Source organism: Topomyia yanbarensis, chromosome 3 (genome assembly GCF_030247195.1).
Source record: "Topomyia yanbarensis strain Yona2022 chromosome 3, ASM3024719v1, whole genome shotgun sequence".
NCBI lineage: Eukaryota > Metazoa > Arthropoda > Insecta > Diptera > Culicidae > Topomyia > Topomyia yanbarensis.
This window is the reverse complement of record NC_080672.1, coordinates 4216467-4241277: the sequence shown is the minus strand read 5'-3', so window position 1 is coordinate 4241277 and position 24811 is coordinate 4216467. Positions and strand designations below refer to the sequence as shown.

Here is a 24811-nt window from a genome sequence, read left to right as displayed (position 1 = left end):
TACATGGACTAGAAAAAAGTCGGGCATGAAAGGGTTAAACAGTTATATTCTTTTTTGTGAAGAATAGATTATTCCCTGTATTTTTTCGCGGAGTGTTTTGCTGTACACAACAGAGATCTCGAGCAACATTTTTTTTTTGAAACGGTGCCTGCAAAAACCCTCAGGGACATTTAAATATTGCTCTCGAATCAAAATACTTTGCATTGCTGTGCAAAATGCTCTGAACCCATGCTGGTAAAATGTCTAATGTTTCAACTGTATAGAAGATCTTGGAGAAATTACTGTATTATAGCATCTATCTGAAGGGCCGATTTGAACAGCAGTCGCTGTATCCAATATATTTTCTACTTTAGTTCGAAACGAAACGAACGAAAAGGGTTATCTTATATCCGGCTTGCATTGTCTCAAGAACAAAGGAAACGGTTACTTCAGTTCTTGCCGAAGTGATCGTTTAGTGTCGGGATGTGTGAATATGGAAAACAAAAGTGGAACTCTGGTCAAATAACGCAACTTCAAATCCTTTCGTATTAGCCCGAGTTTTGGAATATTTACTTACAGGTTTCAGAGCTTAGGCTTGCGAAAGTCACCTCTATCCAATGCCATCATATAGGTATCCAATAATGATAATTTTTGATAGATTGCTCCAGGTGAATAAAATCATTTTCTAGAACAATCTATAATAGTGATTCTGGTCCGCGGACCCCTAGGGGGCCGTGAAGTCGTTGCTGGGGATCCGCGAAGAAAAATTGAACTGAAATTTCTAGTCTTGTTTCCTAACAAACTTAAGGTAATACATTGATAGCATACAAAGTCGATGTTTGTCCGTGGGGGTCCCCAGCAACCCAGGGTGATTTCAAATGGGTCCGAACTTGCGATACGGCCTTTAAAAGTGTAGCTGTATAGAAAAGTGGAATCGGTTACAAAGGATACATAGAAAAAACTAATTATTCCTAGATACACTCAAGTTTTTTTTTACGCGGTTTTTTTTGCGCGGTATTTTTTTACGCGGTTTTTTTTACGCAGATTTTGAAATTTACGCGGTTTTCATTTACGCGGATTTTGAAATTTACGCGGTTTTCATTTACGCGGATTTTGAAATTTACGCGGTTTTCATTTACGCGGTTTTTGAAATTTACGCGGTTTTCATGTACGCGGATTTTGGAATTTACGCGGTATACATCAATGAGGTCCCCTTTATCGCGGATTCTTAAATTTAAGTGGTCTTCATTTACGCGGATTTTGAAATTTACGCGGTTTTCATTTACGCGGATTTTGAAATTTACGCGGTTTTCATTTACGCGGATTTTGAAATTTACGCGGTTTTCATTTACGCGGTTTTCATTTACGCGGCTCGTATCCCCCGCGTAAAAAAAAACCTGAGTGTATTTCAATGGTGATTACGCGGTAAGATTGCGGCTTGCAGATTCCTACATCTTCATTCTATGATGAAACGGCTCACTATCATAAACCGTAGACAGCTGTCGCTAAGAAAAACTCATCTCCGACAATCAATAGCACAGTCTTCAATACTGCCGCCTGATCCACAAATGGTTGCCAACTTTGTGACAGTTGTTCAAGTAATAACGGCAACTGCAAAACCGCAGAAACTGTGTGTATTAACTCCAAATCAAAAGGCAGAGTTTTCAGTTAGAATGAAAATGCCAAAGAGGACGAATCCACATCTGTGATTTGTAATGGCCAGATGTAAGAAAGAAGACCCACCTATGGTGGAGTCCCGCTATGAAAAAGGATTTCCATGTACCATACCAAGTCGCGTGCACTTTTTACTAGCAAACCAGAGATTTTGTGCTTGATTCTTCGACTTCACTTATGATTTTTCGGACTTGGGGTCTAACCGGTGCTAATACGGTGGCATTTACTGATGAGATGAATTCGAAACGCAAAATACCCTTTTTACATTTCACTTGTAATCCGTCGATTTGTATAGCACTCTGTTAATACGCACAGCTGATTTTGTGAATTTGAAGTAAATACATCCTCTTTATTACAAGATTCAAATTTGAAAAAAAAAAAATCATCAAGCATTTCAGGTATTTGGTCTCTGCATTTGAATCGTAATCAAATTTCATAATTCCGGGGTTGGATGCTCGTGGATATTTAAATTCGAAACCTAATCATTTTGAATCCAATGTTCTAAGCAACATAACAGTCTATTGTAATTTCGTAGGTTTATTTCGATCGGAGTATCTTCTTTTCTACAGAAACCCATATAGTTTCTAAGAACCTTCCTGCATGGCAAGAAATTTCAGTTCGTCAACTTTTGTGTTTTCAATTTTGAGATGAAATGTGTACGGATTTTTCCTAACCCACAGTTGGTCAGCGTACGTATAGGTATTCTAGAGCGAATCAGTTATAAACTTAGAACGGAAAACTTCTAAGTTCTAAGTTACAAACTTAGAACGGAACTTCCTTTCGATCTTGTCCATATGAGCCTGCCTAGTCCTAGTTTTCCGTTCTAAGTTTATAACTGATTCGCTCTAGAATACCTATACGTCTTTCATTTTCATTGCTTTCTCTTAGTCTCAAATTTGCCGAAAATAGCCAACAAAATCAATATAGTTCTTGGAGTTTGCAGATTCGCTCGTTCATCGTTGTGTTTTTCTGCTCTTCTAGCATATTGATCTGATGCGCAAAAGTGGTACGCAGCGTAATTCTTCGATTTCTTGACGTTGTCTTACATTGTCACTAATATCCGTACATTGTGGCGTTGGCCCTGTGCCCCGGTGGCGGATAGAGCGTGATCACCAACATTAGCAGCTTTAGTTGTAGGCGCGACCGTCAGTGATTCATTTGCGAGACTGGTGTTGAAGTTCCCGCTGACTGGGACTTTTTCGTCACGCATTCGTCACAGCACCAGTCGTAATCAGCTATCCCTTCATCTACATGTACACAGCTGTAATGATACCACTTGTTACAGTCGTCGCACTGCACTTTCTTAGATGATATTTTCAAAAGCTTAATCTTGAGTAATAAACGGATTAGGTAAGATTTTACGAAGCCGCGTGGTGTGCGGCGGGCTAATTTTTTTTACACTAATTTAGCCAAGAATAGAACCATTGGGACCCATGTCGTAAGAGGCGACCTACAACATGCTAGGACTTAGGAGTTCCTAGTTCAAGGTATTGCTCCGTACCGAAGACTTAACCTGGACCTGGACCTTAAGGTTTTTGTATCATAGCGTTTATCCATTCTGTATTGAGAAAAATAATTCGCATTTTTGCTACTAATTGGTACTATAGACATGTCACAACTTCTCGTACCCCCCTCCCCCTAAACGCGTTACGTAATTTATGAATGGTCCCTATGGGGTAGCCGGTTTTTGCCAGTATTGCTCTTCGCCATCCATTCTGTCGTGTATGTGGGTGAACGACCGATTAAATTTTATTCGATTACATTCATCAAAAGTTTATTCGATTAAAAAAACTTAATTATATTTATAAGAACGCGAGACGCGTGGAACTGATTTCGCTTTTTTCAGCTGTCTGGTGAAACCGCGGTATTATATTACACTGAACTAAAAAGTGTATCGTATTCCATAAGGTTCATACATAACATTTCTTCCCTCCTACGGAGAAAACCTAAGCGGCGGGCGACGTAATCTATCTGAGCGGCGTAGTACAGGCTCATAGTCTTCTCTATGTTGATTTGGGCTGCTACATGGCGTCGAAAATCGTTCATTTGTTGACTCGAGCGAAACTGAAGAATCTGGTACCGAACTCGATGATGGAACTGGTGACGTCATAATGTTCCCATAGAAACGCACTCGTCGCTGTATCTCACCTCTATTATCGACTCTACTTGCTCCGCATGATATGCCCTGTGGTGTGGACTCGTTGCTGATGAAACTCTGTATTTGATCGATGTGACGTTTAAATGTTTTCGTTTTGTAAAGGATTTCGTAGTGAAGATCTCCCAAGCGATTAGAAATAACTCCCGGAATCCACTTGTCCATTCTAGTGTTTCCAGAAAGAAAGTAAACTTGGTCTCCCGGACTAAACAAGCGGAACTTTGAATCGAAAGCTGCTCGTTGTTTTTCCGAAATTTTAGCGTTGATATTCTGCGGTCTGACCAAATCCAACCGTGTTCGAATGTTTCGGCCTAAAAACAGTTTTGCAGGCGATTCTCCGGTCTCGGTGTGTGGAGCCTTTCGGTACTGACGCAGAAACTCGTTGATATCCGTCCTCAGTGTACTTTTTGTGGTTCCCATTGCTTTCAGCGCATGTTTCACCGTTTGAACGTACCGTTCTGCTTGCCCGTTCGTCGCTGGGTGATAAGGTGCCGAAAGTTTGTGATATTTTACTCCACTCCTTTGCAAGAAAGATTTGAATTCTGAAGCGGTAAATTGTGGACCGTTGTCGGATACTAGTGTAATTGGTGCTCCGTACGTCGTGAACAGTTCATCAAGGATATTTATAGTGGCTGCCGTTGTTGTTGAAGTTGTGATTTTAACTTCGAACCACTTACTATACGCATCGACGATTATTAACAGCATTGTATCCGCCACGGGACCTGCGTAGTCAATGTGTATGCGCTCCCATGGACCGCTCGGGTATTCCCAATGGTGGGTATTGAACTTGGGTGGGACAGCAGCATTGCGAGCGCAGTCGTTGCAGGATTTGGCCGTTCGCTCGATGTCCAAATCAATTCCTGGCCAATAGACGAAAGATCGTGCAAGACCCTTCATTTTGACGACCCCCATGTGTGCTATATGCAGATCATTCAGAACTGCTTGACGAAGAATAGGCGGTATTACTACTCTGTGTTCAAATAGTAGACAGTTTGCTGCTAACGTATATTTCGCCTTCGGAGCCTTGTGTCCTAACTGCGCAAGGTCGCGCCCTGATTCCAAATCTTGTACCAATTTTCCTAGATGAATATCCTTCCGTGTTTCTCGTGCTATATGCTCAGCTCGTACTGGTAGTTGTTGTATAGTATTTAGTGCGAATTGATCAAACTCGTCCTCGATATTCCTTCCCTCGTTAAGGAACAAGCTGTTGACATTTGATTTTGCAGGACTATTTGGTAGTCGGGAACAGTAGTCGGCGTTGGTGTTCTGGTTTGTTGGTTTGTGTACGACGTTGAAGTTGAAGTGTGCCAGATAATCTGCGTAATTTGCCATGCGACTGATACAGAGCGTAGGAAGAGTTTTTTCGGGGTGCAGAATTTGCGCAAGGGGCTTGTGATCCGTAATCAGTGTGAACTTACGGGCGTAAAGATAATAGAAAAACTTTTTGACGGCCCAAACAATGGCAAGTGCCTCCTTGTCGATCTGTGGGTATCGTTGCTCTGTACTGGACATAGTTGTGCTTGCATACGCTATTGGACGTTCCATTCCGTTGCTCAACTGGTGTGACAACACGGCGCCTAAACCGGTTTTGCTGGCGTCTGTGGCTAGAATTAACGGCAACGTTGGGTCATACTGCATTAACACTTGTGGAGAAATAAGAACTGCTTTCAAATCCAAGTACGCTTTTTCAGCTTCAGAAGTCCATTTGAATGTATCGGCAAGAAGTAAATCTCGCAAGCTTCTTGCTCTAGAGGAAAGATTTGGGATAAATGAGCTATAATAGGTAGCCTTACCTAAGAAAAGTTGAAGTTCTTCTTTGTTAGCTGGAAGTGGTGCATCACGAATCGCTTCGATATGTTTATCCGATTTATGTAGTCCATGGCGATCGATTTTATGACCCAAGCACTCGAGGGACGGTACAGCAAACACGCATTTCGATCGGTTAAGCCGCAGCCCGTTCAGTTTCAATCTGTCCATTGTTTCTGTAAGGGCTAGAAGAAGGCTTTGAAAGTTTTCCGCCAATACGATTATGTCATCGTAGAAGCTGACGACGTTTCCCAAACCTTGAAGCAGCGTTTCCATTCGACGCTGCCATATGGCAGGTATATTTGCAGCTCCATATACAGCTCTCGTAGGACGAATTAATCCATGTGTTGTAGTATTAAGCGTCAGAACATGACGGAACTCTTCGTCAATCGGAAGATGTGTATATACGTCAGTTACGTCCAAGTGACAGAATAAGGTTGCTCCTTTCATTTTGTTAAAAATTGCGTCGATTTTTGGGATGGGATGTTCGTCTATAATCATCCTTGGATTTACGGTTGGTTTGTAGTTACCAGTGATGCGCAGATTTCCGTTGTTTTTGACGACGATATGTGTCGGCGACGACCACTCAGAATAGTCTACTTTTTTGTAGAATCCAGAGACAATTTTCTTATCGATTTCTGCTGCATAACGATCACGTAAAGCAAGTGGTACGTCGTGTGCCTTAGCGAAGACTGGATTTACTCCTGGTTTAAGATGTACTTTAGCTGGAGGGCCTACCAATTTCCCTGGAATGTCACTGAAGATGTCATTGAAGTTGTCCAACGTACTTGATAGCTGGGCTGCTTGATCCGAGGAAAGTTCGGTACACGTAATCGAGTTAATAGACGCCTCTGAAGTGAAGATTCGGTTTAGATTAATCTGATCGGCGAAGTGAGAAATCCATTCCCGTCCAAACAACGAGTCAGACTCTCCGGAAACTACATATAGGTTCAGCCTGCGTGTTGTTGTTCCTACGGATACATTTACAGCAATACGACCAAGACAATCAATACGATGCCCAGTGTAGCTAGAGAACTGTCTGTCGGTTTTCTGCAGCGATAACTTCGGCTTAATGGCTCGCAATCTGGATTCTGCAATAATTCCACACGGTGCTCCGGTATCTAGTTCCATCTGCAGAGGGCGACCATCGATTTTAACGTCAATCATCTTTTTTCCAGAAGAAATAATATCGTTGACCTGCGTCGTCACTAGATCGATTTCGGAACTGGGCTCTTGGGACTGCACTTGGTCGGTTGAGGAATTTTTTGATTTTGATCTACACACTTTCGCAATGTGTCCTTTTTTGTCGCAGTTGTGGCATCTTATGTCGCGAAAGCGGCAATAGATTCGTAAATGCTGACCTCCGCAGCCATTACAGGGACCTCCTCCACTGTTCTGAAAACTGCTGTTCCGTTGATTTTCACCTGACGTGTCTCTTGACTGCTTGTAGCTCGACTTCGTTTTTGTTTTCAGATTTTCGTACCCCAGTTTGTTCGTTTCCTCGAAATGAGATGGGCCAGCGTTCACTTCCCGTGCCGTGTTGCGGGTCGCTTCCAGGGTATGCGCGATCCCATATGCGTCATTGAACGTTTCCGGTTTCTTGGCTATCACACATATCTCGTGCCTCAAGTCCGTGCAAGAGTTGTTCAATCAGCATCCGGTCCAAAAACTCCCCATAGTCGCAGTAGGCTGAACCTTGCTTCAAGCGTAAGACGAACTGTGCGACCGATTCTCCTTTTTGCTGAACTATGTGTCTAAATTTGATGCCCTCCACGAATTTATTTCTGGTCCGATCGAAATGGTTAATGAGCGCATTACGTAAAACTTGGTAACTAATGTCTGCTGGATTGCGAGGGCTCACCAAAAATTTCAAGGCGTTGTTCAACTCTGCACCCATGTGAACTCTGGCATAATTCGAATACTGTGGTACAGGTATGTGACTCAGTTGGAGTGCCCATTCAAATCTATCGAAGTAGTCAGCAACGGATGTTCCCTCTAATGGGCGATACTCGGACATACTGAATGACGGAATTCTCGGCGTAGGAGCAGCATCTTCGACTGGATTATGGTGACCGGCGTTTACTTGTGCGACGGCACTTCCGATAGACGTTTTGAGAGCTTCCGCGATCATTGCGGAAAGCGTCTCCATAATTTCAACGTTTGGTTGAGCCATTCTTCGAAAGAATGCGTGTTCCGTACAAACGTAACCTCAAATATCAATCGCGCGACGAATAGTAACCGATCCCACTTCTGACACCAAAATTGTCGTGTATGTGGGTGAACGACCGATTAAATTTTATTCGATTACATTCATCAAAAGTTTATTCGATTAAAAAAACTTAATTATATTTATAAGAACGCGAGACGCGTGGAATTTCGCTTTTTTCAGCTGTCTGGTGAAACCGCGGTATTATATTACACTGAACTAAAAAGTGTATCGTATTCCATAAGGTTCATACATAACACATTCTTCTTCTGGGCCGCCGATGGATCAAGAGCCCTCTTCGTTGTGTTTATTAAATTTATTACGATCATTGATTTATTGATCATTGAAGTGTTAATAAGAAGCTATACTCCCGATGGCCGGCTATTCGGAGTTCAAATTGCTCGTTTCGAATTCTCGAAAATTGATCGCAAGCTACTTTCGTACATATTTCAAAGATTATATTGTCTATAGATGAATAGTACCTCTTTTATATTTCACGCAGCTTTATCCTTTTAAGAAACGCTCCGCGGAAGAATAATTATTCAAATGCCTATTCGAACGGCATTTGTAGTTTTACTGGGGGTCGCGCACCTGAAAACTTTGATCTAAAATGAAAAGACAAAGCGCGTGAGTACTTAGCTAAATCTCAATATCTACCAAGATATATCCTGATTCATTTCCCTACCTTCTAACACCAATCCTATTCTGCAACACTTATGGATGATGCAGAGAATTCCTCGGTCATAAAAGTCACAAGTGTTGAACTAACATTCCTTCCCAATCCAATTTCTTTGAATATTAAGAATCTTGTTAAAAAGATTGTGTAAAAATTTGGGAGTCGTGTGACGTTGTTTGAAAATGAAGAAAGCCTTGGCCAATGAGAAATGATGAAGTTGGGTCGGTTTACCGTTCACCATTTAAACGTTGTCTAGACCAGAGTTAAAAATAATAATCGAAGCTCTTTTTTGACGGCTGAACATTAAACTGTTGCGACTCGCTGTGAATAGAAAAAATATTCATTCAACTATCCATCTTATTCATTCACTTGAATATCGTACAATATATTCATTTCACTAATTATCTAGGAAAAAAATGTTTTCAAATGCCGGTAAAGCATTTGAAACAACAATCATCATTACATTGTGCCAGGGCCTACTTTGATGCGTTTGAATCGTTGCTGCACGGTCGCCTCGTGTAGCAATCGGAGATGAATGAAAATCAGCATGGATGAATGGGTGGTTTGCTCGTTTGGCGTTTTCAGCTGCGTTACTGAATATTGAAAATGAATGCGGCTGAATATGAATTCAATGAATTTGAATATTTTCAACTCTGACAAAAATTCTTCGTATTCCATATTGCCTGTGGTTATTTAGTAAGCCAGACTGATCACTCCAGCGTATCTAGGTTTAATCCCAGTTGAGGTCATTGAGATTAACTAAGATGAAAAGTTTAAGCCTTCCTCCGTTGAGGAAGTGGCTTACATGTTGACTTTGCGTTTATTGTTGGTCCGATTCAGATTTTTGCCATTTTCAGCAACGCACTAAAGAGTTACAAATAATTGAGTGTTCACTTTTTTTCGAATACAGGCGTTAGTATGGATTTATATTCATCCTCAGTGCGGCGCCACCAAAAGGCCTAGAGTGCCCATGAGTAATGGCGGTATTGGGTTGATAGCCTGTGGCGATGGGGTTTCTCAACGCCGCAGACCAATTTGCGGGCGGTTTGGTACGGGCCATGACGCAAAGCAATGCTCTGCTACTTCTGACGCTGTTCGTACAACGACGATCAAATGAATGATCAGAAAAGCCGACCGACTGATATTTTTGTTGTTTCGCTATTTATCATGCATTGTGCCTCTCCATTAGACTGCCCAGAAAAATAATGAATTTTTGAAAACACAATCGGCCCACCCCTGAGTCGATTCCTAGTCCCACCAGGAGTACTTGCTCCAAATTTGAAGCAAATCGAACAAGTCTAGCTACCGGACCAACGTGCTTGAAGTTTGTATGGGATTTTTCGACAATTTACATGGAGAAAACCCTCTTGCTCACATTTTCGCCGCTAGGTGGCACTGTATACATCAGATTATCACCAAAAGTGAAACTTAAGAAGCTAATTTTATTATCTACAACTTTGTTGAAGACTGCAAAGCGATCCGACTCGAATAGGAAAAGTTATTAAACTTTTAACGAAGTGATGTCTGAGTCAGTTTTGCATGGGGCCTAGCAGTGCATGATAGCGTATCAGTACTAGGTTCTAACAAACTAAACATTTTTGTGGATTAATGGTTAGATTTAGCTGAATAGTATGTTCGGAAGAATTGCAGTACATAATACGAGCTATGTTTTGGTTAGAAAATTTTAGTTCAATCTGTGACCGCATAGATGGCGCCATCACTAACTTTTCAACGGAGAGAGATAGAATATCGAAATGTTTGGAAGAATTACTGAAAAATTCTTGTTCTACAACTTTGTAGAAGACACCTAATTTCTATCTCTCCCCGTTGAAAAGTTAGTGTTGGCGCCATCTATGCGGTCACAGGTGGAACTAAAATTTTCTAACCAAAACATAACTCGTATTATGTACTGCAATTCTTCCGAACATACTATTGAGCTAAATCTAACCGTTTTTCCACAAAAATGTTTAGTTTGTTAGAACCTAGTACTGATACACTACCATGCACTGCTAGGCCCCATGCAAAACTGACTCAGACATCACTTCGTTAAAAGTTTAATAACTTTTCCTATTCGAGTCGAATCGCTTTGCAGTCTTCAACAAAGTTGTAGATAATAAAATTAGCTTCTCAAGTTTCACTTTTGGTGATAATCTGATGTATACAGTGCCACCTAGCGGCGAAAATGTGAGCAAGAGGGTTTTCTCCATGTAAATTGTCGAAAAATCCCATACAAACTTCAAGCACGTTGGTCCGGTAGCTAGACTTGTTCGATTTGGCTCAAATTTGGAGCAGACACTCCTGGTGGGACTAGGAATCGACTCAGGGGTGGGCCGATGGGGGTCATTTTTTTCTGTCACTCTACTCTCCATTCTATTCGAATACTAATACTAGCAAAACTAAAATAAATATACAATCTTTAACCCACCAAGCGGATTGTATAGTCCTTCGAGGAGATGCTCTGTTCGCTTCAAGCAGTTCAATACGACTGATAATAGAAACCAATTTGTAGCGGACCTTCCTATACTTACAGCTTTTCATCATTTTATTCTTCGGTTGGTGGATTATATTGACAGATCTAACCGAGATGGGTGGGAAATTTTCGAGTCGTTTTCGGAAAAATTTTCAAATTTAATACAATATTGGTACACATATTTTCGACAAAGAGGCGAAGAATTTGTTTAATTGCATTCAGTACTACAAAAGATATAAACGTTCAAAACAGAAGCGGATACAGAAAAAAAATTCAATTTTAAAATGTTTATTGTACAATACTTAATATGTAATATCCTCATTTAATTAAAATCAGTTTTGGTGTTCGAATCTGGTTTGGAATGATTTTGAATTTAGGATGAATTTAAAATAGAAACTATTTTAAAATTTCTCAAGAATTTAAAAATTTTCGGGTGAGTCGCTTTCTGCGCGCTTCACGTGACTAATCATATTTAACTAACTTCAGGGAGAAAGGACAAACAGTTCTTGAAGAATACAGGAAGCTGATGAAATAAACTCTCGCGTGAAAGCTAAACATGTTTATCGCTTGCTTTGGATGGAAAGATAAGGTACTTGGGGCTTAATTTGAGAAAATAATATGCGAGCGACCTAGCTGAATTTGGCGTGAAAGCGATAATTTTAACCACGGCGAGAGAAGCATGGCATATCTGTCCTAAACGGATTCTCAGCTACATGATGTACGCTGAGACGACACTCGTGGACAAACAAACAAGTCGCTTCCAACTACAACGGTTTTGGACGATTTCTAGCATGCTGCTTCTAGTAATTTATTTTGGATAAATTTTCGGTTTCGGATAAAATCTGTCTAATTTTTTGTTGTAAGTTTCCAAGTTTAACTTATCATCTTATAGATACTGGTGGAATTTACGGCTACCAAAAATGAGTTTCCATACTCGTTGCCAAGTTACCATAACTCATACACATTGAAGTACTCGTTTTGCTTGTGACGTCCATTAATTCGATAATGTATGTAGTAGGGAAAATTGCACAATACACTGTGTAACCGAATATATCATTTCACTATGTAACAATATCCCTAATATATAAAATCCATCCTGGAATTTGAAAAAGGTTCATCACATTATTTCAAACTTAATTATTCCGACCCGCAAACAATCTACTAGTATAATAGGTGATAAAGCTGCAAAGATATTTGCGTAGGAGTGACAACATTTGCATTTTTGAATATTTCACAATGACTTAGGCTTAGTCCGTCAAACGACGGGGTTGGTAGCCAAGTATCCCTCGGTGAAGTAATATTGTCAGTCGAATTAAAACAAGTCCTACTTGTTCTAATATATATCTTTTCTATAAAGCACCTACATAGTTCGTTCTCCAACTAGCAATCCGATTTCCAAATCTGTTTTGATACACCCGGCCCCACTTTCAATTTGTTTATCAAATTAGAACATTAGCTATAGAATTCACACACACACCCGCACACACACACACCAGCACCACCCATGCCGGAATAATTTCTCAGGAGAAATCTGCCTCATTCGAGTTGTTCTGTCTTGCTTAGTTGCACAGCCCGCTTGAGCGAGTGGAACGTGTCTTAGCGAAGAAAACAAGGCCGAATGCCATTTAGAGCAAGGGGAAAACTCCACCACTCGGTAGGTAGATAGTGGATGCATTATTTTCACTTGCTTCAAATTCCGAGGACGCCTGGTAGCCGCGCAGAAGCTACTGGCATGGGCTCTATCCCAGTGGAAATCTGTTCGAGAACCGAGGGATCGTGGTTTTGCTTCATTTTCTAATTAATTTTAGTGGATTACGTTTAACCGCATTTAGTGCAAGCTGAATGTGCATCTGTTTGTAAAATTAAGCGTGTCTCTTCGCCTACTAGATGCGAATGCTTTGACTGGTAATGGACTTATAAACATGGCAGTGTGTTGTATTGTGAGCTGTACCAAGGACCTACTGAAGGTGTCTGGATGTTTTGTTTACTACTAATTTTTTCACTTCAGTGTATTCTGGTTAGTTGTATTTTAACATTATTAGAGTTATGTTTCACTAATTTAATATTTTCTATCTGTTTATGTAATATTCCTCTAAATTTTACTAGCTGTTCTATACCATTTTTTTTTCTTCTTCCAACTCACTAAACTTTCCAAGTGTATGCTGCATTTGACAATTATGATAATACTTATGCTCACCCCATTCTCAGTTCTTGCTTCCATATATCAAAAGTTTCATTTCTAAGAATTATTAGGTTTGTATACTGCTCTCTTTCCGGTCGTAATTTCAAGTTTTTTTTCTATTCATTTCGTACGAAGCTTTTACTCGCAGCCAAGAATTCTTTTTTCACTATTCGTTGGGACCAGGGCAAAAAGTCGGTAAAATGGTGAAAATGGAAGAAAAAAAAAATCCAGGAGATAGCAAACAGTGCCGGGGACGCCGTGTGTGTAGATTTCATTTTCTGTGATGGCTGCCTGATTCCCAGTAGCCCACTCAACCCACGCATGTGGAGCATTCCTGCTGCAGCCTTTCGGCGAATATTGCGATGAAAAATGGTTGATTATATTATTGTGCGCTGCGCTGCAGTCGGAGGAACCGTGCGTTCCAGTGCACTACCGATTTGGCACAGTTCACAGACTCTGTGGGCCGTCACCGGAAGAAAACTTGGCACAGCATGCCCAGTGGATAAAGACTGGGCGAACTGGTTGCAGCAAGGCGCTCGGTTCAAGTTGGGTTGCCATCAGCAGATTAAATAGTTTAGTCATGGAAGAGATAATTGTTTACGTTTGAGGGAGAACTTTTTTGGACTAACGGTAAGTTCAGATTTTACGTCACGAAAACCAACAGGTTTTTCGCAGAACCGTCGGTTAATAAATTATACTAGTTAAATAGTAACTTCAAAAAATAAACACAACCTTATTAGTGATGCGCCCCTCACACGGCAACACTGTGCAATTGTATATCTTTACCGTAGCTCATCCAGTAGGCTCCCTCCCTGACTGGTTGGAGTAGGCGGAGAAACTATACGGTTGCCTGGTTTCAGTCCGATGGTTTTTCGGGGAGATTCGAATAGGTCTGCCAACGCTCTATCGAACTGCAGTCGGCCTTCATATACCTACAGCGTAGCAGAGAGCGTTAGTTTCAAAATTGTGTAAATGTGATAAAGGACATTCAGTTGTAGTTGCAGAGCGGCCGGAAAACTGTGTCAACGGAATCGCGAGTGGAAGAGGAGTAAGTATGCATAATTTTCTACTGAGTTTCCTGGATATATACATGCAGTGTGCGAAAATAAAAATAAAAATGTCCCGCAACGATGCCCTCCCTCCGCCCCCGATACAACCACCTCCCATGGCTTACTTGGATCTGGAGTACGCGGGAGAGAGGGCAAAAGTTGAATGAAAAGTGTGAAAAATTAATCCTGGCTAGAGATAATTTATGACCATTCGGGTCGGGTAACGATTTGCCATTATTCGTCCGCCTTTCCCAGGTCGAGAGGGTGTCATTCGTATGAAAATGTGGGAGCGAGCGAGAAAGGGCACGGGACACACCACTGGTGCTGTAAATTAAGTTCGATCCCAGGAAAAGCGGACGATGATTGTACCTACCACCAGCACTACGAGCTTAATCCGTGAGAATAAAGTTGTACAAGTGTGTACCCTCCTCCCTGGGTTGGGTCAAATTTACTTTTGAAGTCAGCGTGAAATCAACGTATCTATCGTCTGTTGGATTTACGAGATGGGAAAGAGCATCATTCATCATATGATTGACAGATGTGTGTATACATGATGTTGTGTTGCCGCTTTTTCTTATTTGAATATGAATGCTCGAGCCTACTACGCTGCACACGTAGCAGGCTTTGGTTATGTACGAATAATACATAGAGCGTACGGTTTACACGCTGAAAGTACGTTCCGTCCGTGTCTTTGAACGAGACCGTAGAATCGTCTCTATCGCCTAAATCGTACTTCAAATGGACATTGTAACTGGTTGAAGCTATTTGTTTTCATCACAGTGACAGCTATATTTACTTCTAGTTAAATCTTCAGTTGAAAAAGGCAATCTCAAAACAGCTTGGAGAATATTATTATCCTCCATGCCAAATTATTCACAAGGCTTAGATGCAGTGAGAATATAGGGTTGCCACCTCGGGAGAGGCTTTGACCCGGAGATTTTCACTGACCTGGGTGGTGGTGGATTTTGAGTGGAATCAAAGCGATTAATCGCCATTTTAGAGCACTTTAATTGCTTTTTTTTACTACGTTAAACAAAAGCTGTAATTTTTTTATGTTTGAGAACGGTTGTGTCGGTTTAATCTGGTGTAGTATTTCACTTCCCCATCTAAGTGTCAAGAATACAAAAGCACCAGCTACTCTCGCTGTGGAGGATAAGTCGAACGAGCATTGTTTTTCTAAACAATTAACAGGAAAAGGAGAACAAAGGAAGCAGGGCTGCGGCATCTAATGGGAAGCACTATGTGGTATCGGTTATTCTTCACCAGAACAACAAAGGGGCAAAAAGTTAGCTCGTTGAGTATGGGGCTTGATGACTCCTTCTGATATCGGGTTCTAGGATGTTCTCGGAAAGGAGTATCCTTTGATTGCCTTGGGTTAATGGTAGGAAAATTTCAATATCGGGGTCTGATGTGGATGATACAAGTCGACCGGACTCTGAACTGCCACTAGGCTCGTTACTTCTCACCTTAGCAGGTGGTGGTACCGATGCCTTGGTCAGGCGGGAGGAGTCTTACAGAGAATTGTCGGAAATTGAAGCTATTGGGTTAAATTCCCGATTCTATCAAGTATCTTCCCGAAATGGAGATTTTCTTGTGGAACCCTGGTTGTTGGCAGAATATTCGAAATGAATCTGGTTACGTTCTTTTGAAGGAAAGGCTATATCTGCAAATTGAACCATCATTATCATCATATAAATATTTTGTAAAGAATCAGTTAATTAAAAAAAAAATAAATTACGCTTGTTCCTACCAAACCCGGAGAAATGGATGTCAAACCTGGAGGTCCGAAGATTGCTCTCGAAAACCGGAGTCTCCGGGTCAAACCCGGAGGGGTGGCAACCCTAAGTGAGATTCTCTATATATCTTTCCTGAAGAGACTTTTCGAATGTTACATTAAGTTAGAAAAACTTTCTACAAAAAACTTCATCACAGAGTCGCTTGTCGATATTTTTGCATATAAAAATTACAGAATGTTATTGAAATGATACATTATAATGAATAAATGTTTGGATCAATTCGCTTCACCTACATTTATAAAAGAATATTGACAATGAAGTGTTTTTTTCACGCTGGAACCCACCCATTTTAACATTTTTTCAGCAAACATTTCATTGGCATGAACTTATTTAAAGTTTACTGCAATCATTATTCTCATCCTGTCGATTGCACCCAACCAGAGAATATGAAGCCTCTCGCGAAATTGACTAGCTTTTCTAGATTCTAGGAATTTTGCAATTAGCTGTAATTGTCCTGTTACAACGAAGATGCCACTTCAAATTTGTGCTATCGAAATAAATAAATAAATCACAAAACAATTTATTTTCCTACGACAAACACTAAAGATTTGAAAACTACATTCCCACTAAACTGCCATTCTACGCATAATTGTCCCATGTATATAGGGAATCCCATAGAACATGGGACAAATATGCTTATAGCGGCAGTAAAATACACCACTTATTTGCAACGTTTGTTTAAATATCACACAGTATTCAAAACCTGCTGAGGTTGGCAAAGCTGTATCATCGTGCAACATGAGGCCAACCTATGTCGCCATTCACCTCTGATACAGAACTCCTATCCCTTACCTCCCCACGGTGCCCACTGGGGTACAGGCCACCTTTTCCCGTTTTTGCTTAAGCTCGGGACTAGGTCGGGTTCTATCCCCAACCGCTGTCAATTCGTTCACTTCGACAGATTGTCGGATTTGAGCCTGTCTCAGTTTCGTTTCGAGCGGAAGTGGTATTAGTGAAGATCGGATATGATCTGGGGTCGTATGCTGACAGGAAAGGTGGACAAACGATGCGCGCGTGTAATTGCTAGTTTACCCGTATTGCATACTTGTTCAAAAATAAGCCTCAATTTAACTTTAATCTAAAACAGGATTGCAAAAGCAGAAATCGGCTGGTCCGCACTATCTACTCCCGTCACCCCAAAAATAACTGCAGAATCGTACTGAATGTCGGACGATCCCTAATTCATAGCAAAAGGGTTGATGCGGTTAGCCTACGGGCTACTACCAAGCACTCGAGAAATTCAGCGGGAAATCAGAACAGTTGCTGATGAGAGGGAACAGTTCTGGGTCTACCTCAGCCGCCTTGATCCGAGCCATACAGTGGATGATATCGTCGCCATGACCCGAGAATGCCTGGGAATAAGCAATACACCCAAAGCAATCTTTGTTGGTTAAGAAGGATGCTGATCTGACAAAGCTCAATTTTGTTTCCTTCCGAGTCGAGCTTCCGAGTGAACTGAAGGACGTGGCACTCAGAGCGTCTACTTGGCCAACTGGAGAGCTGGTTCGCGAATTTAACTTCGACCAGCAGAGACAGGATAGATTTCGTCAATAGGTTATATCGCACTCCGGGATGCACCGGCGCTTGTACTATGGAAGTCCTCGATCCCCCCGCCACAGTCCAGCTACTGCAGCCAGCGTTCACCAATCGTCCCGGTCCTGTGTGCGGGAGTGGAAAAAGAGTCTTCCGAGCTTCATACTGTGGCAAGTATCCATCTATTTCGAAACCTTTTAGCACCGAAATGTTCTTCGATTCCAGCTCACCGTCAATTCCTATTGGTATCAGACGCCACCTTTCACGCACACTTGAGTTGGGACGAGGGGTCTTCCGCAAATCTACAGCAGGCAAGTATGAAGCATCTGTGAGCTCTTTTTTGCTTCAAAACTCTTCGATTTCCAGCTTTGGACAACGACGAGACAAGCAGCTATTATACTACCAAAACGTTGGTGGTATCAATTCAATCGTTAAGGAAAATCGCCTTGCAGTCTCCGATAACAGTTTTGATATCATCATCTTCGTCGAAACGTGGTTAAACGATGACACGCTTTCCAGTCAGGTGTTCGGTACTGAATATGAGGTTTGTCGTTGCTATCGGAATCTTCGAAATAGCCGTAAATCTACTGGAGGTGGTGCATTAGTAGCAGTTAATCGCAGCTTGAAGGCACGAGTTGTTGGGAAGACTTGCTGGGATTGCCTCGAACGGGTCTGGACGATAATCAAGCTTGGCGACCGTAAGTTGCACTTGTGTGCGTTGTGCGTCCCACCCGACCGAGTCCGTGACATCGAATATGTTGACGCACACAGCAGCTCAGTTTTTACCATCGTCGAAGACACTAAATCGGTTGATGAGATCATCGTACTAGGAGATTTCAATCTCCCCAGCATTTCTTGGAGATATTCCCGCAATGGATTTCTTTACCCGGATTCCGATCACTCCGTTCTTGACTCAGGGCCGGTGAGGCTTCTTGACAGCTACAGCTCAGCCACGTTACTACAAATTAATCCTATTGCCAACGAGAATAACCGCCACCTTGATCTTTGTTTTGTCAGCGATCAGGTTTCTGCTACATCAGTAGTGAATACTCCTCTAGTGAAACCAGTAGCCACGATCGATCGCACCCTGGTGCACGATTACAATATTCCTCCGGTCCTTGTCTTATACGACTTCTACAAAGCTGATCATCGCAGTATCGCAGACCTCTTCTCCACTCTCGATTGGCTAAATATTCTGGACCCCAAAGATGTTGATACCGCAGTTCAAACATTTTCCCACATTTTGGGTGGGTTATGCTATTCACAGGCACGTCTCGAAGAAAGTTCATCATCAACAAACTGGCCCTCTTTGGCAAACGAGCACGATGCGACGGCTGAAGTCCATTAAGAGAACTGCTCAGCGTAATCTTAAATCGCACCCAAAATGTTTCTGGAAATATGTGAATAAGCAGCGCAAGGAATCCGGACTGCCGTCGTCTATGACTTTCAACTACCGCACAGCTACCACATCCCAAGATATGTGCAGACTTTTTTCGGAGAAATTCGCGAATGTGTTCACAGATGAGGCCTTAACAGTAGATCAAATTGAAGCCGCTGTTAGTCAAGTTTCGGTTGTGAGCCAAACTCTAAGCGCTATCGATGTCAATGAAACGATGGTTAGCAGAGCTTGTTCTCGTCTTTCAATCCGGGACCCGATGGCTTCCCTTCAGTACTTTTGAAAAGGCACATCGACGTTTTAGCGACTCCACTTCTTCGAATCTTTAGACCATCTATTGCCAGTGGCATCTTTCCATCCTGCTGGAAGTCCGCGAATATGTTTCCAGTTCATAAAAAAGGTAATAAGCGAGACGTCAATAATTACCGGGGACTTACTTCATTGAGTACTGTCTCGAAGTTCTTCGACCTGGTGATTATGGAACCTCTTTAGGCTCGATGCAAGCAGTACTTAAGTGACGATCAACATGACTTCACGTCTGGGCGTTCGACAACGACTAACCTACTTTGCCTAACATCCTACATAACAGAGAGTATTGAACGTCGCGCTCAAACCGATGTTATTCTGATTGTAGTTGAAAATCCAACCAGCGACAACCATTATTTCTCTTGTTCTATTCATGATGTCCGAAGTAGTGAGCTGTATAGCGCATCATTGTACGAATACAGCGCATTACTTCCGACGTGATTCCATTGTTTAGAACCAGAAAAATACGCTGGTTGGATTGGAACTGCAACCAGAATATCTATACAGACCTATCTGCCGATTTTGACAAAGTTAACCCTAACATACCAATCGCTAAAATGGAGAGATCTGGAATTAACGGCAGTGTGTTGCTGTTGTTTCGATCCTACCTTTCAGGTCGAGAAATAGTAGTTGTCATTGGAAATTGTCAGATACCCACATTTACTTCTACGTCAGGAGTACCCCAGGGAAGGCACTTGGGACCGCTGATGTTTCTGCTTTACTTCAACGACGTTCACCTAGTTAGAAGATTTCACGCCTATCCTTCGCAGACGAAGATGTTTCTTCTCATCCGCTCTACTGAAGATTGTAGATTACTCCAACGACAGTTTGAAACCTTCGCTGACTGGTGTAACACGAACCGTATGTGTGTAAATCTAAAGAAGTGCTCGGTGATATCGTTCTCACTAAAAAAACCTGGTTTGTTTTAACTACCGTCTACTGGATACTGAAATTGAACGCGTTAGTCAGGTGAAGGATCTAGGAGTGATACTAGACTCGCAGCTTACGTTTAAACAGCACGTCTCCTATGCAGTTAGCAAAGCATTTCGAATGCTGGGATGCATCTTCAGGATATCGAAAAATTTAACGGACATTTATTGTCTCAAAGCGCTGTACTGCTCTTTGTCGCGGACAATTCTGGAGTGCTGCGGCGAAGTTTGGAGCCCGTTTGAGTCCGTTCAACGACGCTTTTTACGTTTTCCGCTTCGTAGGTTGCCGCGGAGAGATCCTGTCCGTCTGCCAAGTTACGAAAGCTGGTGCCAGCTAACTAGTTTGGAATATGTGCTTGTTCGAAGAAATACAGCAAGAGCTATGCCCAGCCATTTTGGAGCAAATCAACATAAATGTTGCACCTCGAACAACGCGTAACAACCTCATGCTCCGATTGCCATTTCGACGCACTAATTATAGCATGCATGGGGCCATTACTGGCCTACAAAGGATTTTCAACGGAGTCGCATCAGCTTTCGACTTTAATTTGTCTTGTAATTTGTTCTGCGTCTACGATTTTACAGAACCTTCAACGGACCTGTTAATTTCGGCTGATTCCTTCATTGTTCTTTTTTTTCACTGTATTGTTATTATTTTTATCAACAATTTTAACGATTTGACTGTTAGCAATAAGTTTAGCATTAAGACATCATTGGGGCTTTGAGTTGCCTGTTTGTGTATATATGACAAATACAAATACAAATACAAATACAAATACAAATACAAATACAAATACAAATACAAATACAAATACAAATACAAATACAAATACAAATACAAATACAAATACAAATACAAATACAAATACAAATACAAATACAAATACAAATACAAATACAAATACAAATACAAATACAAATACAAATACAAATACAAATACAAATACAAATACAAATACAAATACAAATACAAATACAAATACAAATACAAATACAAATACAAATACAAATACAAATACAAATACAAATACAAATACAAATACAAATACAAATACAAATACAAATACAAATACAAATACAAATACAAATACAAATACAAATACAAATACAAATACAAATACAAATACAAATACAAATACAAATACAAATACAAATACAAATACAAATACAAATACAAATACAAATACAAATACAAATACAAATACAAATACAAATACAAATACAAATACAAATACAAATACAAATACAAATACAAATACAAATACAAATACAAATACAAATACAAATACAAATACAAATACAAATACAAATACAAATACAAATACAAATACAAATACAAATACAAATACAAATACAAATACAAATACAAATACAAATACAAATACAAATACAAATACAAATACAAATACAAATACAAATACAAATACAAATACAAATACAAATACAAATACAAATACAAATACAAATACAAATACAAATACAAATACAAATACAAATACAAATACAAATACAAATACAAATACAAATACAAATACAAATACAAATACAAATACAAATACAAATACAAATACAAATACAAATACAAATACAAATACAAATACAAATACAAATACAAATACAAATACAAATACAAATACAAATACAAATACAAATACAAATACAAATACAAATACAAATACAAATACAAATACAAATACAAATACAAATACAAATACAAATACAAATACAAATACAAATACAAATACAAATACAAATACAAATACAAATACAAATACAAATACAAATACAAATACAAATACAAATACAAATACAAATACAAATACAAATACAAATACAAATACAAATACAAATACAAATACAAATACAAATACAAATACAAATACAAATACAAATACAAATACAAATACAAATACAAATACAAATACAAATACAAATACAAATACAAATACAAATACAAATACAAATACAAATACAAATACAAATACAAATACAAATACAAATACAAATACAAATACAAATACAAATACAAATACAAATACAAATACAAATACAAATACAAATACAAATACAAATACAAATACAAATACAAATACAAATACAAATACAAATACAAATACAAATACAAATACAAATACAAATACAAATACAAATACAAATACAAATACAAATACAAATACAAATACAAATACAAATACAAATACAAATACAAATACAAATACAAATACAAATACAAATACAAATACAAATACAAATACAAATACAAATACAAATACAAATACAAATACAAATACAAATACAAATACAAATACAAATACAAATACAAATACAAATACAAATACAAATACAAATACAAATACAAATACAAATACAAATACAAATACAAATACAAATACAAATACAAATACAAATACAAATACAAATACAAATACAAATACAAATACAAATACAAATACAAATACAAATACAAATACAAATACAAATACAAATACAAATACAAATACAAATACAAATACAAATACAAATACAAATACAAATACAAATACAAATACAAATACAAATACAAATACAAATACAAATACAAATACAAATACAAATACAAATACAAATACAAATACAAATACAAATACAAATACAAATACAAATACAAATACAAATACAAATACAAATACAAATACAAATACAAATACAAATACAAATACAAATACAAATACAAATACAAATACAAATACAAATACAAATACAAATACAAATACAAATACAAATACAAATACAAATACAAATACAAATACAAATACAAATACAAATACAAATACAAATAGAGATAGATTTCTGTTATGTCGTTCTGATCGGGTAAACACCAGACGAAACAGTATTTCTCTTGTTAATCCGTCGACAAACCGAAGCCAATACCCGCGTTTTTCAGCTTTCGTCAAGTGTTTCCAACGCCGCTTAAAAATCCGACGTTCAAAAGTTCTTCTAGTACCTTTCCGCGTACAATCCTGTGCACTCTCTGCCCACCATGGAGTGGGAGTTCGAGCACAGCTGTTGGGTACTTGTTTCGTCTGACCTTTAATGACAGTGTCGTGAATCAAGCCAGCTAAAAACTTGTACGTTTTCACCGGAAGAATTTCTTGTGTTGATTCGATTGTTTCGGATATAGTGAACGTGTATCTCTTTCAATCAATCGGTACACTAATTGTAGCGAGGTGGACTTTAATGATAAATCTTACGCACTTGGTCGCGCTGGTGGAGAAGGAAATCGCGTCATTTCTACTGTATTCAAGATTATCAACGTGAAGACAACCCCATGGCATACCGTGAGAGTTGAAGTCTTCTCTTACCAGCTGAGGTGCGATGTATATTGAAACAATATGAATAAGTCTTTGCCTTTGATTCAGACTTAACAAGCGACAACTTCAATATCTGGTACGGAGCAAAGGCTATTCCCATTGAAAGAATAGCTCATTTAGATCTAAAAAAACGCTCCTCCATAGTGTTTTTTCGACTTTGGCGAAAATGTTAAAATTGTGAAAGATCTACGTCGGAAAAACCTCATTCAAAAGAACAAAGTTTGAAAGAACAGATCCGGCGAAAGGCTCGAAATGAGGCTGATGCAAAATATGTTGTTTTCTTATCCTCCTTGATTTTTGCTGAACGCAATTGCTTACAATTTTCACTGACTGAAGCACAGGGATCTGGAAGGAGCCACCCCCTATTTCGCAATCAAGGCCCTTCTCGGAGACTACACCATCAATCTCTACTTCCCGGGCAGGTACGCAGACAAAATACTTTTTAGTACACGGTCGCGTGTTGTTTAGTTAGATCACGCGATGTATCGATGGTGCCAAATTGCTGATCTTTGGTCCGGAAGTAGACCATTCAAGGGCCGGTTGTAATGGATAAAATTCGGAGAAGTATTCAAATCGACCTCCAGCGTGAGGGGATATCGGCCGTCGAAGATGCCTTCCCATCAGCCAACACTGTCATGCGGGTTCCACTGCCCGCGAAAAGCAGGTTTTATCGGAACGGGAACGGGAAACTAAGGCAACGAAATTTAAAAGAAGAAAGTAATTGGCACTTAGTTGTGGAACATTTGTAGTATCAGTAATCAACAAACACATTTTCGCTGAGCCGTCGGGCATACAGCTTGCTTACAAAAGGGTTTTCCAGATAGCTACCATCTGTTATCCAGGAATTTTCATTTTCACTTACACGCGCGATGTCTGAATTTTCATCACTACGAGTAGAAATCACTCCGAATCTTTCTACCCACCCGGGAAAAAGTCTTACGCCGACCCTGTCCTAAGCATCTTTTATTAGATAATCAGTAGAGAAACGCGACGAAGTCCTGTTTTAATCCACCAGGCTACGACGTTATCCCATTTTAATAGAAGTTTCCTGACAAGGATAAGAGTTCTTTTTATTAATTATATCGTTATCGTTTGCTGTTGGCTTTTTATTTACATATTGAGTTGTATCCGAGACTTTGCTCAATTTTCAATCAAGCATGTATCTAACTAATTGAATGCTTAATGGTTCCATAAGTATAAGATTTTCAGTTATACTTGGGAATAATTCATGGGCAATAGAAAGTTTTATCAGAACTAAATACTAAAAATTGTTTTTACTAAAGTCGCCCAGAAAAAAAACATCT

The 24811-nt window shown here is 39.6% G+C and overlaps 1 protein-coding gene across 1 annotated transcript; it reads right to left on the bottom strand.

The window, feature by feature from the left end:
- Positions 1-3586: 3586 nt before the first annotated feature.
- On the bottom strand, positions 3587-7787 carry LOC131693192 (uncharacterized protein K02A2.6-like). The gene is made up of 2 exons (XM_058980824.1): positions 7634-7787; positions 3587-7218 (listed from the first exon to the last, which is right to left on the bottom strand). The coding sequence occupies exons 1-2, from the start codon at positions 7785-7787 to the stop codon at positions 3587-3589; spliced, it is 3786 nt and encodes a 1261-aa protein (XP_058836807.1).
- Positions 7788-24811: the final 17024 nt, after the last annotated feature.

Excerpts from the sequence above, each read along its gene's own strand:
- LOC131693192 (XM_058980824.1), bottom strand. The coding sequence starts at position 7,787 with ATGGCTCAACCAAACGTTGAAATTATGGAGACGCTTTCCGCAATGATC. Across the intron at positions 7,219-7,633 it reads GCCGAGAATTCCGTCATTCA|CCAAGAAACCGGAAACGTTC; the intron begins GTATGTCCGAGT and ends TATGTGTGATAG.